The following is an 18,082-nucleotide window of genomic DNA, read 5'->3' on the forward strand; positions in this document are numbered from 1 at the left end:
ACCGTATTGTCTGTCGGGTGGATTATCCATTTCCTGCCCTTCACTAGCGAGCTGTTGACGAAACTTTCAGAGCTACCGGTATCAATCAGTGCCTCAGCCATATGCCCGTTAATTCGTACGTTGATGATAGCCTTGGATAGATTCCCGGGGAGGCTGCAGTTAATTTATTTTGCGAGTAGAGAGCCGCAGAAGTGGGTTTATTTCTCCTTAGAGTAGATTTACATACCCTGGCATAATGCCCTTTCTTGTCGCAATTCATGCATTTGGCATCTCTGGCGGGGCATTTTTGACGAGGGTGCCTTTTGTACCCACAAAAGAAGCATTTACCAACCGGAGCAGTTGCTGAGGAGTTTGACGTGGCCTGGGTATCCGGCTCCTCGGGTGTTTCTCCATCCCCTATGTCTGGCTGTGTCTGTGCCAGTGGGGTTCCTTGGGTTCCCATCGTAGCAGCGTTCATTAGCAGCATCGGTGTCCCAAATGACTCAGATTGCTGCTGAGCCGTATCCATCGCTCGAGCCTGATCGACTACCTTGTCAAGAGTGGGTTGCGCTTTCTCTAGTAAGCGTTGCCGTATGTGGGCTGATCTGAGTCCTTGGATGAATGCCTCCCGTGTCGCTTCCTTTCGGTGTTCCTCGGCGCTTACGGCCCGGAAGCTGCCGTCTTTTCCCAGCTGATTCAGAGCTTGCAGGAACTGATCGATTGTCTCCCCGGCTGCTTGCTTGCGTGTGTTGAGAAGATGTCGTATGTATACCTCGTTCTTGCGCTTCACGTAGAGCGCCTGCAGCACGTCGATCGCTGCATCGTAGGTGTCACACTCCGAGAAAAGCCTGTATACGCTGGGCGAGACATGATTCACAAGGGCGGCCAATTTGTCGGCTCCCTCTTTGATGATGGTCAGATAGTGTGAGAAGGAACGGAACCAATGCGACCATTTCATTTCTGCGTCAGTCGCGTTTGGGTCTGCGTCGAACCTCTCTGGTTTGTAGATCTTGTCCATCGTTGGTTGAGAGAGCCGAGAAAACTAAATGGAATAAATTGTAATGAAAGCGAGAGAAGAACCTTCAGAGTTTAGGCTTTATTCCATTTGATTGGAGCCGCTTCTACGGGCACACCAGGAAATACAAACGCAGCATGGAGTACAAGCAGTAAGGTACACACGCGCAACTAATCACCGCAAAATAAATCAGTATTATATATCAATCAGTGTTCTCACCATTCAATGAGCACCAAGTGAGCCGGCGACATACAATGGCAATGCCCCAGGGACAAAACCCCGCGGCCGAGCCAACCCTCAGCTTTATCTCTTCTGTGCTCGAGCCGGGCATCATGTGATCACACGTCACGACCTTCCATTCACCACAGTAATATTAATTTTTTTAGATGAGATCCTGTTCTAGGTGGTGTAGTTGTTGTTGTGAAGGTAATGTTGAGGTAATATTTATTTTTTCAGACGAGATCCTGTTCTAGGCGGTGTAGTTGTCGTTGTGAAGGTAATGTTGAGGAATTTTTTTTTTTCAGATGAGATCCTGCTCTCGGCGGTGTAGTTGTTGTTGTGAAGGTAATGTTGAGGTAATATTTATTTTTTCAGATGAGATCCTGTTCTCAGCGGTGTAGTTGTTGTTGTGAAGGTCATGTTGAAGTTTCATGTTGAAGTAATATTAATTTTTTTAGATGAGATCCTGTTCTAGGTGGTGTAGTTGTTGTTGTGAAGGTAATGTTGAGGTAATATTTATTTTTTCAGATGAGACGCTGTTCGAGGCAGTGTAGTTGTCATTGTGAAGGTAATGTTGAGGATTTTTTTTCTTTTTCAGATGAGATCCTGTTCTCGGCAGTGGAGTTGTTGTTGTGAAGGTAACCTTCTTCTTCTTCTTCTTCTTCTTCTTCTTCCTCCTCTTCTTTTTCTTCTTTTTCTTTTGGCTGCTCCCTTTAGGGGTCGCCACAGCGGATCATCCATATGATCCGCATCGTGATTTGGCACATGTTTTACGCCGGATGCCCTTCCTGACGCAACCCTGGTCGCCTCTTACAACACAGGCATATGGTACACCTATTTTAACCGGGGTATACACCGGCCCAGTACACTGGAACTCACTTCGCCAACCTCGGAAGGATGACAGGCTGAGTCAACCCCCTGGTTTATTAATTCAATGGCCCAACGGGGCTTGAACTCATGACCTTTTGGATCCCAAGCCGCTGCCCTAACCACTGCGCCAACACCAGGCTGTATGTTGTTATGAAGGTAATGTTGAAGTATAATGTTGAGGTAATATATATATATATATATATATATATATATATATATATATATATATATATTTTTTTTAGATGAGACCCTGTTCTTGGCGGTGTCGTTGTCGTTGTGAAGGTAATGTTGAGGTAATATTAATTTTTTTTAGATGAGATCCTGTTCTCGGCGGTGTAGTTGTCGTTGTGAAGGTAATGTTGAGGATTTTTTTTTTTCAGATGAGATCCTGTTCTCGGCGGTGTAGTTGTTGTTGTGAAAGTAATGTTGAGGTATAATGTTGAGGTAATATTTATTTTTTCAGATGAGATCCTGTTCTCGGCGGTATAGTTGTTGTTGTGAAAGTAATGTTGAGGTATAATGTTGAGGTAATATTTATTTTTTCAGATGAGATCCTGTACTAGGTGGTGTAGTTGTTGTTGTGAAGGTAATGTTGAGGCAATATTTATTTTTTCAGATGAGACCCTGTTCGAGGCGGTGTAGTTGTCGTTGTGAAGGTAATGTTGAGGAATTTTTTCTTTTTCAGATGAGATCCTGTTCCAGGCAGTGTAGTTGTTGTTGTGAAGGTAATGTTTAAGTATAATGTTGAGGAATTTTTTTTTTCAGATGAGATCCTGTTCTAGGCGGTGTAGTTGTTGTTGTGAAGGTAATGTTGAGGTAATATTTATTTTTTTCAGATGAGATCCTGTTCTCGGCGGTGTAGTTGTTGTTGTGAAAGTAATGTTGAGGTATAATGTTGAGGTAATATATATTTTTTTCAGATGAGATCCTGTTCTAGGAGGTGTAGTTGTTGTTGTGAAGGTAATGTTGAAGTTTAATGTTGAGGTAATATTAATTTTTTTGATGAGATCCTGTTCTAGGAGGTGTAGTTGTTGTTGTGAAGGTAATGTTGAGGTAATATTTATTTTTTTCAGATGAGATCCTGTTCTCGGCGGTGTAGTTGTTGTTGTGAAAGTAATGTTGAGGTATAATGTTGAGGTAATATATTTTTTTTTCAGATGAGATCCTGTTCTAGGAGGTGTAGTTGTTGTTGTGAAGGTAATGTTGAAGTTTAATGTTGAGGTAATATTAATTTTTTTGATGAGATCCTGTTCTAGGAGGTGTAGTTGTTGTTGTGAAGGTAATGTTGAGGTAATATGCAGTTGTGTTATCACGGTTATAGAAATACACAAATAATTAATTTGATCTATGGTATACCCAATCACACCTTTATGACTAAAAAATTAACAACAAAACAAGAGCAAATACTCCAGCAGTTTTAAGTCTACCTCATTTTCTAATAAAGATATCTCCCGCATCATCAAAAAATAATTTTAATCGTGATTTACATTATTTATTTGCTCGCTGATCCCGAATCCAGGCCGAAATCACCAGAAATTGCAGCATCCAATGTAAGAAGAATTCTACGTTCGCTTGTCGGATTTGCATATTCCATATTACCTTAACCAAAATCTCATCAGCTTGTTCTTGTCACCTCTCCAACTCATTCACCAAGTTGTCATAACTCGTCCTTCTAACTATTTGAGATATGTTCACAGACAAACAGATAGGGGTGAAAGCATAACCTGCGTCCACCTTTGGGGACGGAGGTAATAAACACTCTTGATTTTGTTCACGTTCTTTGATTTGAATCAAATCGACGAACGTACAGAACGGAAGGAAAGTTATGAATCGCCATGGCGGTGTAGTTATCGTTAGTGTCATCGATCGGAGGTTTTTTTCATCGTGTTGTTTTCAACAATCCGCGTTACTTGATTCTATTTGGTGATGAGTATTTTTTTTTTTAATTCAGTAAATCTTTCACACTGTTCGGCACGATTAAAGGCAGTTCGTAAGGTTGAAGAAATGAAAAATCCGGAAGTGCGTCTGGCCAATCGTGTGAGGAAGCTGAGTATTCTTCGGTCTGTTTCGGCAAGGCCCTGGTTACAAAATGCCTGAGAGTAAGTCCATATTATTCATTTCAGAGTGAGAATTCATTCCCAATGTAAATGTGCTGCTGTATCGTGTGTCGTGTTTCTTCCACTTGCGTGTTTGCTCGTGCTCGTACAGTCAGAAAAGATAGGGGAAGGATAAGGTATTGATTCCTTGGGAAATATACAAAGGACAGCGACAGGGTTTGTCCCATCTACTATCTTGTTTATTGTGTAAATCGAATGCCGTGCCGTGGAAGGATATATTAAGCTGCTCTATACACCTTAACAATAACACGGCGAGTCCGTTTAAACGTGAGAATTATTTTGGGGTTTTTGTAGTTCATTTGCCGAATCGACTCAGGACATCACATTCCACATCAAAAACCTCGAGTTGAACTCCACAAAAAAAAGCACACACACATACACACATACACACACACACACACACACACACACACACACACACACACACACACACACACACACACACACACACACACACACACACCGGGCGTAGTGGCGTGCGCCTGTAATCCGGCTACTCGGAGGCTTGGATTGGAGGATCGCTTGAGGACGGGAGCTCTGCACTGGGCCGCGCTATGAGAGGGTGTAGGACAGCCCGGAATCATGGCGAAACCCAACCCTTATCCCTGTGTCGTAACAGGCGACCAGGCTTGTGTCAGGAAGGGCATCCGGCATAAAACGTATGCGGATCATAACGGATCATCCGTTATGATCCGCGACCCCTAATGGGAGCAGCCAAAAGAATACTACGATACACACACACACACACACACACACACACACACACACACACACACACACACACACACACACACACACACACACACACACACACACACACACACACACGGATTGATAGTAAGAATTAATTGCCTCCCCTGAACGATCTGCAAATAGAGAAAAATGAACAACTAAAGTATATAGATTCATTATTTTCCTCCTCTGCTTCACCACATATACTAATGAACGATTTGCAACAAAAAAAATCCTGTGTGAGGTATGTATTCTGTGAATATCATCCAGTCTTGAAGGTGAGCACAGTCTCTTTTTTTTCTTTTTTTCTTTCTTTGATCCATTATGGCTGCCAGACCACGTGACTGATGACATCATCTTTATCAAACCATCTTTTCCATGGGTAGTTGATCAATTAGTTATATTTTGCATTGATTGGTGAAGCGGTTTCTCCTGCAATGGTTTTCCCTCGGATCCAACATGGCTGCCAGACCACATGACACATGATGTTCAAATTTCGAGTGAATTGAATGAAAATTGAGGATTTCAGTAATTTGGCCTGTGTTGACCTTTTGGCTTATTTTGACCTCAAAAATAATTTGTTTTTGAATTCAATGAGCTGATATGAGAATCCTGTTCAAATTTCAAGTCTGGTATTCAATTAGAATCTCTGACTCTCAGGAAAATTCTCTTTATCTCTTTGCTGATGACTCCACCCTCTGCCGTACCATGTGTCATCCCTCTGATCGGCTGGCAGCAGCTTCATCACTCTCTGAGGACCTGGATAAAATCAAATATTGGTTAAACATTTGGAACATGTCCTTCAATCCTGACAAATCTCACACTCTCACTGTGTCTCTCTGAAATCTTTCTCAATGATCCCCTTGAAGTCCTTTCATTCAAGCTTTTGGACCTCACTATCTGAAACGATCTTTCCTGGGAAAGCCACATCTCCAAGCTGGCCTCCAAAGTGAGTCGCCGACTGGGCATCCTACGTCGTGCAAAGTCCTTCCTTGGCACACCTGAGCTTCTAACCGCAGCCTGATGGAGTACTGCTTTCTCCTCTGGGCTGGTGCTTCTGCCTCAGACCTTTCTCGGCTTCACGCTGTGGAAACCAAGGCATTTGGGATCATTGGTATCTCCTGCGATGAAGCTGAGTCTTTGGGTCTCTCACTCTCACCGGAGTCGGGTTGGTGGTCTTTTTGTCTTCTACCGTCTCCCCTCCAGCCATGCCCCCCCTGCTCCATCTGTGCTCTGTCCCCCTTATATTTCCACAAGGTGCTCAAGGTTCACCAAAAACCCCCTTCTGGTGAAACTGCCAAAATCAAGAATCACTGCTCACCTTCACTCTTTCATTCCTCTTTTTTTCCCCACCTTTGGAATAAACTTCCACACTCTCTTCAATCCCACTCTTCCCTCCAGGTCTTCAAAACAGCTGTTCACCACCATCTCTTATCTTCCCCCATCCAGAACCATGATCTTTTCTACCCCTGTTAATCCACCCCAAACCCACCTCCTTTAAATTCCCTGCTTTCCTTCCTGAAAGTCCCTGTAGTATCCATTTTGCTTAACCTGTGTGCCCGGCCCCATCCCTCTCTCTTCCACAGATCCTATTGTCTCTGTTCCCCACTATTTTATGTTTTCCTCTCCTGCCCCTCTTCCCCCATCCAAAATCTTGGATCTTGTCTCCTGCCTTGTTATATGTTCTGTGTGTTAGCTCTTGCATGAGCCTCGACATGGCATACAAAAAAAAGGTCGCTCGAGGGTCGAAATGAGTATTAAGGGGTCTTAAGGGTGTCAATGTCTAAAGGGTCTTTCAACAGTGTAAAGGGTATAAATGGTGTAAAGGGGCTTAAGGGTCTGTGGCATCTCAAGGTCTGAAAGCTGCTTTCCAACAGTATGTAACAGAATTAATTGACAAAGGTGATGTCAAATAATATGTAATGAATAAACAGTTACGTTCAAACAGTACATAATTAATAGACTTGCTCACACGAGCCCACCGAGGCTTTACCTCTACCCGTTTACCTCGCCCCTCCTCCCCTAACCCCCATCCTGGGGGTAGGTGGAGTTTGCACATTTAAACTTTGTTTAAAAGGGCCTAGGGGTCTGGGGTTTAAAAAGGGGGTCTGGTGTCTTCAAGGTTGAAAAATGTGTTCCAATAGAATTGTATGTAATTAATAGACATATGGTCCAAGTCATTTCAAATGGGTCGACAGAGGCTTCACCTGACCAAGGCTTCTCTCCCCCCCTGCCCCCCCTCCTTCACACATGTTGAGGGTGAGTGGAGTTTGCGTCTTAAAGGTCTGAAAGGGGTCTAAAAAAACGTCGAAAACAGGTCCAAAGGTTGAAAGGGTGGAAACATCTAAAAGGTACATTTTAATTGCACGTAATTAATACGTTTAAACTACCCCATTGCATCTTGCGATGTGATGTGAATGGTTCATGAAGGAGGTCATCAAAAGTGATTTCTGGTGTTTATTTTATTTTATATATATATATATATATATATATATATATATATATATATATATATATATATATATATATATATATATATATATATATATATATATATATATATATTCTCCATTCAAGTTGCTAAAAACATGGACCAAACTACGACATATGCCATCTTGTCAAGGATAACTCCCGACTCAGGGTGATAGCTGAGATTACCAGTGACAAACGTTGACCCTTTTTTCTCTTTATATTGTTATGGTTGTGCGGGTATATGGAGGAATTTAATCAGAAAGTTGGGATTGAATCGAGTTGTTTGGACCCCGAATGTGGTGGAGACCTCTCGATGTAATTAAGTATGGAAACTGTGAGCTTGAGGGTTACGTGTCACCACACTGTGAGTGTTGTGGTGTTGATTAGATATAGTGTAGTAGATAGTAGAAAAATCGTGCAAATTATGATACAAGCATCAAATTTGGCATTTCTGTTCTGCGGGGCTTTCTAATCAAATCTTCCCGATTGGCCATTTGAAAATCTAAATTTTGAAAAAATTGAAAAAAAGAAAAACTTCAAAAAAATTTAAAGTCACAGCTGGCTGAAATTCTTGAAGCACAAGTGAACATCCCAAACAGAGAACCAAGGACAGATGCAGTCATCATTGATGGCTCAGCACTTATCAATGCCTTACCTCCACACACTTCAAAGATATTTGATGACTATGCTAAAGAAGACATCATCCCAAAGGTTGAATCCTATGGTGCCAGGTACGAGAGGGTAGACGTAGTGTTTGATGTGTACAACAAGTCAAGTCTGAAGTCTGAGGCAAGGTCGAAAAGGGGGCAAAGAATCAGAAGAAGAGTGACAGGAACCAGTAAGACCCAAAGTAACTGGAGAAGCTTTCTTCAAGATGACAGCAACAAGACTGAGCTGTTTCACTTCCTTGCGGAAAAGATGTGTGAAGCACAGACGACAAGCACAGTCATTGTCACAAAAGGAGAAGATGCCCCAAGCAACACAAGGAAGTCACTGGATGCTGTGTCTCCATGTTGTCATGAAGAAGCTGACACTCAAATATTTGTACACGCCAGGGATGCAACGACGGATGGTCGCAAGTCTAATATCATTAAGGCTAATGACATGAACGTACTCGTCATAGCAATATCTGTACTGCCATCCTTACAGGAACTTGGTCTTGAGAACATGTGGATTGCCTTTGGCCAAGGAGCCAAGGCGCGATGGATTCCAGTCCATAAGGTAGTTTCTGCAATAGGGCCTGAGAAAGCTTAAGGGATCCCATACTTCCATGCGTTCACTGGATGTGACATCGTGTCTGCCTTCCGCGGTCAAGGGAAGAAAACTGCATGGCAGACTTGGAACGTCTTTGATGATGTTTCTGAAACATTCACCAATTTCAGCCAGCATCCAACATTGATTCGTGATCTTGACTTTTTTTGAAGTTTTTTTTTTTCTTCAAATTTTAAAAAATTTGGATTTTCAAATAGCCAATCAGACAGATTTGATTAGAATCCCCTGGAGAACAAATGTGGCAAATTTGTTGCTTGTATCATTTGCACGATTCCTCTCAAAAATTGCTGTTATCTACCCCATTAATAGGGATTAAGAATAACTTCCCCCAGTATGTAATTGCCCCCCTGTGACTTTTCCCTATGCTTTTGCGTTTTTATAACGTGCCGAGCAGGCAGAAGCCCCGCCTCCAAGGGTGACGGCGGGCGAGGTCACGCCTCCGAGACTAACGATTTGATGGGCGTGACGTCAGAAGCTAGCCAAACGTGCGAGTGGGCGGAGGCCCCACCTTCCTGGGTTTCGTGTGAGCAAGCCACACCCCGGAGGAAGAAACGGGGGTTCAGTGTGACGTCAGTCAGTCGAGTTGAGGAAAGGAACGGTTGAGTGCGAAGTGAGGGATGCATGCGGTTGAAAGTGAACATAGTTCGGAGATGGCCTGTAAGAACAGGGCTTTACAGCTGGCTTTCCTTCGACGCATGAAAAAGACTGCATGATTCTTGTATTCGTGCTGAGGCGAGTTGGCTCGCGTGGTGAAGCAAGACGCTGGCCTTTGGCTCTTGGTTGGGTCGTGAGAAACGGACCCCGAGCGTCGTGTCTGTCAAATAGCGGGTTGGTGAGGACTATCGATGCACAAAGCAGTTGCACGGGGTCTCTGAGCATTGGTGTTGAATACCCCTCACGAATTGCCTGACATACGTTTGTCCTGCTGCGTGAGAGCGACTTGGCGCCATTTTGCATGCATCCACACGTGCAAATAGAAGCGCCTCAATTCCACGTTCCACAAAGACCATCTCTAGACAAATCTAAGTACCCTAAAATTCGGACTATTAGCCGCAACTTTTTCCCTCAACTCCGACCTCTGCGGCTAAAATAACGATGCGGCTTGTTTATGGATTTTTCCGATGTTGCGGGTTTTCCCGATGATGCGTTCAGGCCAAATCAAGTTGTTGTCGTCAGTCTCCAGTCTATGTTTACATTCACATTAGGTTTTAAAACTGGTTTTGACTCTTCGTGACTTCAAAGCTCACTGTAAAAGTCCTCTTCCTGCAGAAAGTCAATTAATTTTCCTGACTCATCGCAGAGAGGTTATTCTTCTTACTTGGATCGACGTCGTTATTTTTCTATATGGTATTTATATTTACGTTTATGACCTTGCATTGTTAACCGAAACTTGAAAAACGTAGAATGAGCGAGGTAAACCACAGCTGAGCTAGAAAAAGTTCAATCCACACTCCAAGTATCTTCCCTGATCGCCGTGGCTGTTTGTGTGTTTCCCTGCTTTCTTCAGTGATGAGTTTGCGACCTCAGAATATATTTAGAGAAATATTGATTTGGTAAGAGTATGGTATGAAGAAACAAGCGGTTCACATGAGGAATTCAAAACTCACAGAGGGGCGAACTTTCTCACTGCAAAAAGTCAACAAAGGCTTTCAGAGGTAGGAAATGCCGATGGCCCGAACTGGAATACGAACTTGAAGTCTGGGTTAACACACAGAGAGTGGATGGTCGGGGTGTTTCTACTGTTCAGATTCGACTCAAAGCAAGATCGATCACTTTTTGTGGCTAATTTTCGGACGTTTTTGCGCTTGTTTTTTGTGCAACATTTGCGGCTTATAAACCAGTGCGGCTTGTGTGTTTAAATTCCAGATTTTTTTTTTAAATTTAGGGGATGTGGCTTGTATAACGATGCGCTCAATGGTCCAAATTTTACGGTACCAGAGTGAAGGAGGAATTTTCTTTTGTTTCATTTTCCACTTGTCTGTGTGTTGAGGCACCTCAGCTAAGACTTTAATTTACCTCACATATTGTTATATTCTAATTATTGTCCTTTGTAAATATTTCTATATTTTCATTAAATGTGTTCGTTTTTCGTGGCTGTGATGGTGTATTTGTCATGGGGTTCGAGTATAAACTCCCCTTGTGCCGTCCTGGTGCAGCGTTTAACTTTTTACCCGCGCGTGCCCGTTAATCTCCAAGAGTCTCGACTGTAGGCCTCCAAGGGAGAAGTTCGACCATTGGGGCGAGTTGTGTTAATCACCACAAATTGGGTCGGGGAAATTAACCTGGACTGCCAGCACCGCAACAATATATAGTATTGAAGAAAGAGTGGTTTTGGCTTGTCTCGCCTCAGCCCATTGTGGTTTTGCTGTCCCCGGAATGGCTCAACCATCTCATTGCAGTTGTAATGCAGATGACTCGATAATGTAATTTCTCAATCATTGGAAAACCATGTTGATGAATGGCATTGACAACATTAAGTTACTTTTCATTGTTTTGTTGCAGATAATATTTCGAGAAATGTGTATTTAAATCGATAATGCATTGTTGCAAAGGTTTCAAAAACTTTTTGTTATTTTCAGATGAATTTTCAAACCCCCTTGCTCCGGACGGGATGGAGGACATCTCATCAAGCCACAAGTACGTTGTACACATCATTGTATTTTGAACGTTCATTTGTTGTTTTTTTGGGCTTTTTTCAAAGCTCAGAATCTGCTCATTGCCCTTCACGTGATAGAGTAACCACCACTTGAAGTTCAAGGATCCAATGGGCCTCGTCAGGCTAACATGTCGATTGCCCTCAACGGGCTCGCCTGCATAGACTGTGCACGGGTTAACGCGCTCATCTTTTTGCCTCCGCCACCGAAGGTGAAGGAGGTTCTGTTTTCACCCCTTTCTGTCTGTTTGTTTGTCTGTGTACACGATAGTTCAAAAAGCTGTGGACGGATTTGGATGAAACTTGGTGGACCGAGGTTGTGGTTGTGGGCCGAGGTTCGGCGGCGACAAACGACTCCTCGGTGGAGCAGTGGAGTCGCTCCCACCGAACACCCAGAATTTAGGTCATGACCCTTGGATAACTCCAAAGGTCACGGGTCCCTTAGCAGACCGTGGACGCCAATACCTCGACCACGTGAGGTAGGGTTAATTGCCTAATTTCAATGTACCTAAGTAACCACGCAGTCTCGCTACCGGGGAAACCACACCCTCGGACGACTCTGTCCGGACCAAGTTGCAGGTACCGACTCGGATCCGGCGTAACCGAGCGGAGTTACCAGAGCCGTGCTGGTCCCAATGACAACTTACCGGGCCAAACGGCCTCACTATTTCTCAATATGCACCGTGCTGGGTCAGTGGGAGAAAGGACAGAAAACGAGCTGGTACATTCAACTTTTTCTTCTTCTTTTGGCTGCTCCCGTTAGGGGTCGCCACAGCAGATCATCCGTCTCCATTTCGCTCTGTCCTCCGCATCTTCCATTGTCACTCCAACCACCCGCATGTCCACCCTCACCTCATCCATAAACCTCCTCTTTGGCCTTCCTCTTCTCCTCCTACCTGGCGGCTCCATCCTCAGCATCCTTCTCTCGATATACCCCGCTTCCCTCCTGTGCACATGTCCAAACCATCTCAATCTCGCCTGTCTCACTTTGTCTCCAAACCGTCCTACCTGTGCTGTCCCTCTAATATACTCATTTCTAATCCTGTCCATCCTCGTTACTCCCAACGAGAATCACAGCATCTTTAACTCTGCCACCTCCAGCTCCACTTCCTGTCTTTTTGTCATCGCCACCGCCTCCAAACCATACAACATAGCTGGTCTCACTACCGTCTTGTATACTTTCCCTTTCACTCTTGCAGATACCCTTCTGTCACAAATCACTCCTGAAACTCTTCTCCACCCACACCATCCTGCTTGCACTCTCTTCTTCACTTCTCTACCACACTCTCCGTTACTTTGGACAGTTGATCCCAAGTATTTAAACCCATCCACCTTCACCACCTCAACTCCTTGCAACCGCACCATTCCACCACCTTCCCTCTCATTTACGCACATGTACTCCATCTTACTCCTACTGACTATCATTCCCCTTCTCTCCAGTGCGTACCTCCACCTCTCGAGGCTCGCCTCAGCCTGCTCCCTTCTCTCACGACAGAACATGATGTCTTCCACGAAAATCATAGTCCATGGAGACTCCTGTCTGATCTCATCCATCAACCTGTCCATCACCATTGCAAACAGGAAAGGGCTCAGAGTCGATCCTTGGTGCAATCCCACCTCTACCTTAAACCGGTCCATCATTCCTACCACACACCTCACCGCTGTCACATTGTCCTCATACATATCCTGCATCACCCTCACATACTTCTCTGCCACTCCCGACTTCCTCATACAATACCACAACTCCTCTCTTGGCACCCTGTCATAAGCTTTCTCTAAATCCACAAACACACAATGCAACTCCTTCTGGACTTCCCTATAATTCTCCATCAATACTCTCAAAGCAAACATCGCATCTGTGGTGCTTGTTCCTGACATAAAACCATATTGCTTCTCACAAATCATCACCTCTCCTCTCAACCTAGCTTCCACTACTCTTTCTCATAGCTTCATGGTGTGGCTTAACAACTTTATCCCTCTGTAATTACCACAGCTCTGCACATCACCCTTATTCTTAAAAATCGGTACCAGTACACTTAATCTCCACTCCTCAGGCATCCTCTCACTTTTCAAGATTTTATTCAACAATCTGGTTAAAAACTCCACTGCCATCTCTCCGAAACATTTCCATGCCTCCACTGGTATATCATCTGGGCCAACCACCTTTCCACTCCTCATCCTCTTCATAGCTGTCCTCATTTCATCCTTACTCATCCACCACACTTCCTGATTCACTGTCTCCATCTCTTCCAACCTTCTCTCTCTAATTTTCTTCATTCATAAGCTCCTCAAAGTACTCCATCCACATTCTCAACACCTTCTCCTCGCCATCTCCAACACCATCCACCGTCTCCTCGCTTGTCAGCACATTTCCATCTGCGTCCTTTATCACCCTGACCTACAGCACATCCTTCCCAGCTCGGAGACCATCTGGCCAATCGGTACAAATACTTTTCCCCTTCCTTTGCATCCAACTTCTCATACAGCTCGCCATATGCCTTTTCCTTAGCCTTCGCCACCTCTCTCTTCGCCTTGCGCCACCACTCCTTGTACTCCTGTCCACTTTCTTCATCTCTCTGGCTATCCCAATTCTTTTTCGCCAACCTCTTCTTCCTTATACTTTCCTGTGCTTCCTCATTCCACCACCAAGTCTACTTGTATTCCTTCCTCTGTCCAGATGCCACACCAAGTTCCGTCTGAGCTAGCTCCCTCACCACTTCTGCAGGAGTTGCCCAATCGTCTCATACCTCTTTACCACCATCCAACACCTGTCTCACCTCCTCCCTAAATTTCACGCAACAGTCTTCCTCCTTCAGCTTCCACCATCTGGTCCTTGGTTCAGCCCTCACTCTCTTCCTCAACCTCACCTCCAAAATCATCCTACAAACCACCATCCGATGCTGTCAAGCTACACTCTCTCCTGCCACCACCTTACAGTCTCTCATCTCTTTCAGGTTGCATCTCCTGCTTAAGACGTAGTCCACCTGTGTGCACTTTCCTCCACTCTTGTACATCACCCTGTGTTCCTCCTTCTTGAAATACGTATTTATCACTGCCATTTCCATTCTTTTTGCAAAATCTACCACCATCTGCCCTTCTACATTCCTCTCGTTGACACCGTACCTACCCATCACCTCCTTATCATCTCTATTCCCTTCCCCAACATGCCCATTGAAATCTGCTCCAATCACCACTCTTTCTTCCTTGGATACACTCTCCACCACTTCATCTAACTCACTCCAGAAATATTTTTTCTCCTCCATCTCACAACCCACTTGCGGGGCATATGCACTGATGACATTCATCATCACCCCTTCAATTTCCAACTTCACACTCATCACTCGGTCCGACACTCTCCTCACCTCCAATACCCTCTTGACATAATCCTCCTTTAGGATTACCCCGACACATTTATCCTCCCATCCACACCATGGTAGAGCAGTTTGAAACCACCTCCGATGCTCCTAGCCTTACACCCCATCCACTTGGTCTCTTGTACAAACAGTCTTCTTCTTCTTCTTTCGGCTTGCTCCTGTTAGGGGTCGCCACAGCGGATCAACAGTCTCCATTTCGCTCTATCCTCTACATCTTCCATTGACACTCCATCCACCCGCATGTCCGCCCTCACCGTATCCATGAACCTCTTATTTGGCCTTCCTCTTCTCTCCTGCCTGGTGGCTCCATCTTCAACATCCTTCTCCTGATATACTCCGCTTCCCTCCTGTGCACATGTCCAAACCATCTCAATCTCGCCTCTCTCACTTTGTCTCCAAACCGTCCTACCTGCGCTGTCCCTCTAATATACTCATTTCTTATCCTATCCATCCTCGTCACTCCCAACGAGAATCGCAGCATCTTTAACTCTGCCACCTCCAGCTCCGCTTCCTGTCTTTTTGTTAGTGCCACCACCTCCAAACCAAACAACATAGCTGGTGTGACTACCGTCTTATATACTTTCCCCTTCACTCTTGCAGCTACCCTTCTGTCACAAATCACTCCTGCAACTCTTCTCCAACCACTCCATCCTGCCTGCACTCTCTTTTTCACTTCTCCCCCACACTCTCCGTTACTTTGGACAGTTGATCCCAAGTATTTAAAGCCATCCACCTTCCCCAACTCAACTCCTTGCAATTGCACCATACCACCACCCTCCCTCTCATTTACGCACATGTACTCCCTCTTACTCCGATTGACTATCATTCCCCTTCTCTCCAGTGCGTACCTCCACCTCTCGAGGCTCGCCTCAGCCTGCTCCCTCCTCTCCCTACAGATCATGACGTCATCCGCGAACATCATAGTCCATGGAGACTCCAGTCTGATCTCGTCCGTCAACCTGTCCCTCACCGTTGCAAACAGGAAAGGGCTCAGAGTCGATCCTTGGTGCAATCCCACTTTTACCTTAAACCGGTCCGTCATTCCTACCGCACACCTCACCGCTGTCACACTGTCCTCATAAATATCCTGCACGATCCTCACATACTTCTCCACCACTCCTGACTTCCTCATACAATTCCACAACTCCTCTCTTGGCACCCTATCATAAGCTTTCTCTAAATCCACAAACACACAATGTAACTCCTGGCCTTCCCTATACTTCTCCATCAACATTCTCAAAGCAAACATCGCATCAGTGGTGCTCTTTCCTGGCATAAACCCATATTGCTGCTCACAGATCGTCACCTCTCCTCTCAACCTTGCTTCCACTACTCTTTCCCACACCTTCATGGTGTGGCTTAACAACTTTATCCCTCTGTAATTTCCACAGCTCTGCACATCACCCTGATTCTTGAAAATCGGTACCAGTACACTTAATCTCCACTCCTCAGGCATCCTCTCACTTTTCAAGATTTTATTAAACAATCTGGTTAACAACCCCACTGCCATCTCTCCGAAACATTTCCATGCCTCCACTGGTATATCATCTGGGCCAACCGCCTTTCCACTTTTCATCTTCTTCATCCTTACTGATCCACCCCACTTCCAGATTCACTCTCTCCCCCTCTTCCAACCTTCTCTCTCTCTCATTTTCTTCATTTTTTCAGCTCCTCAAAGTACTCCATCCACCTTCTCAGCACACTCTCCTCGCTCGTCAGCACATTCCCATTTGCGTCCTTTATCACCCAAACCTGCAGCACATCCTTCCCAGCTCGGTCCCTCTGTCTTGCCAATCGGTATAAATCCTTTTTCCCCTTCTTTTGTATCCAACTTCTCATACAGCTCGTCATATGCCTTTTCCTTGGCTTTTGCCACCTCTCTTTTTGCCTTTCGCCGCCACTCCCTGTACTCCTGCCTACTTTCTTCATCTCTCTGACGATCCCACTTCCTTTTCGCCAACCCCTTCTTCCTTATACTTTTCTGTACTTCCTCGTTCCACCACCAAGTCTCCTTATCTTCCTTCCTCTGTCCAGATGTCACACCAAGTACTTTCGTAGCTGTCTCCCTCACCACTTCTGCTGTAGTTGCCCAATCATCCCACCCATCTTTACCACCATCCAACGCCTGTCTCACCTCCTCCCTAAATTTCACGCAACAGTCTTCCTCCTCCAGCTTCCACCATCTGGTCCTTGGTTCAGCCCTCACTCTCTTCCTCAACCTCACCTCTAAAGTCATCCTACATACCACCAATCGATGCTGTCGAGCTACACTCTCCCCTGCCACCACCTTACAGTCACTAATCTCTTTCAGGTTGCACCTCCTGCTTAAGATGTAATCCAACTGTGTGCACTTTCCTCCACTCTTGTACGTCACCCTGTGTTCCTCCTTCTTCTTGAAATACGTATTTACCACTGCCATTTCCATTCTTTTTGCAAACTCTACCAGCATTTGCCCTTCCACATTTCTCTTGTTGAGACCGTACCTATCCATCACCTCCTCATCCTCTTTATTCCCTTCCCCAACATGCCCATTGAAATCTGCTCCAATCACCACTCTTTCATCCTTGGATACACTCTCCACCACTTCATCTAACTCACTCCAGAAATCTTCTTTATACTCCATCTCACACCCCATATGTGGGGCATATGCACTGATGATTTCCAACTTCACACTCATCACTCGGTCAGACACTCTCCTCACCTCCAATACCCTCTTGACATAATCTTCCTTCAGGATTACCCCGACACCATTTCTCCTCCCATCCACACCATGGTAGAACAGTTTGAAACCACCTCCAATGCTCCTAGCCTTACTCCCCATCCACTTGGTCTCTTGTACACACAGTATGTCCACCTTTCTTCTCTCCATCATATCAGCCAACTCTCGCCCTTTGCCAGTCATCGTCCCAACATTCAGAGTTGCAACTCTCACCTGCACACTTCTACCCTTCCCCCTCTCCCACTGCCTCTGGACTCGCCTTCTCCGTCTCCTTCTCCTCCTTCGCCCGGCAGTAGCACAATTTCCACTGGTACCCTGCTGACCACCGGTACAGGTGGCGGTCGTTGGTAACCCGGGCCTCGACCGATCCGGTATAGAAATTCGTTTTGTTGTCCGCATAATGATTTGGCATAGGTTTTTATGCCGGATGCCCTTCCTGACGCAACCCTGGTCGCCTCTTCCGACACACCGGGATATGGTACACCTATTCTAACCGGGGCATACACATGTGTGTCTCTTGTACACACAGTATGTCTACCTTTCTTCTCTCCATCATATCAGCCAGCTCTCGCCCTTTGCCAGTCATAGTACCAACATTCCCGGGTAACCCGGGAATGTTGGTAATTTGACTGGCAAAGGTAACCGGGTAACCCGGGCCTC

At 45.1% G+C, this 18,082-nt stretch overlaps 1 protein-coding gene across 1 annotated transcript in view; it reads left to right on the plus strand.

Moving 5' to 3' along the window:
- The first annotated feature begins 4,039 nt into the window (after positions 1-4,039).
- IK (IK cytokine) overlaps positions 4,040-18,082 on the plus strand; it is a 108,252-nt gene continuing 94,209 nt past the window's right edge. The window contains exons 1-2 of the mRNA XM_085862967.1: positions 4,040-4,182; positions 11,256-11,313. Of these exons, the coding sequence (XP_085719093.1) occupies positions 4,173-4,182; positions 11,256-11,313 (68 nt within the window). The 5' untranslated portion in view covers positions 4,040-4,172. The remainder of the gene's footprint in view (positions 4,183-11,255; positions 11,314-18,082) is intronic.

Source organism: Eptatretus burgeri, chromosome 17, assembly GCF_056783735.1.
Source record: "Eptatretus burgeri isolate ZD-2024b chromosome 17, Ebu_testis_v1, whole genome shotgun sequence".
Taxonomy (NCBI): Eukaryota; Metazoa; Chordata; class Myxini; order Myxiniformes; family Myxinidae; genus Eptatretus; species Eptatretus burgeri.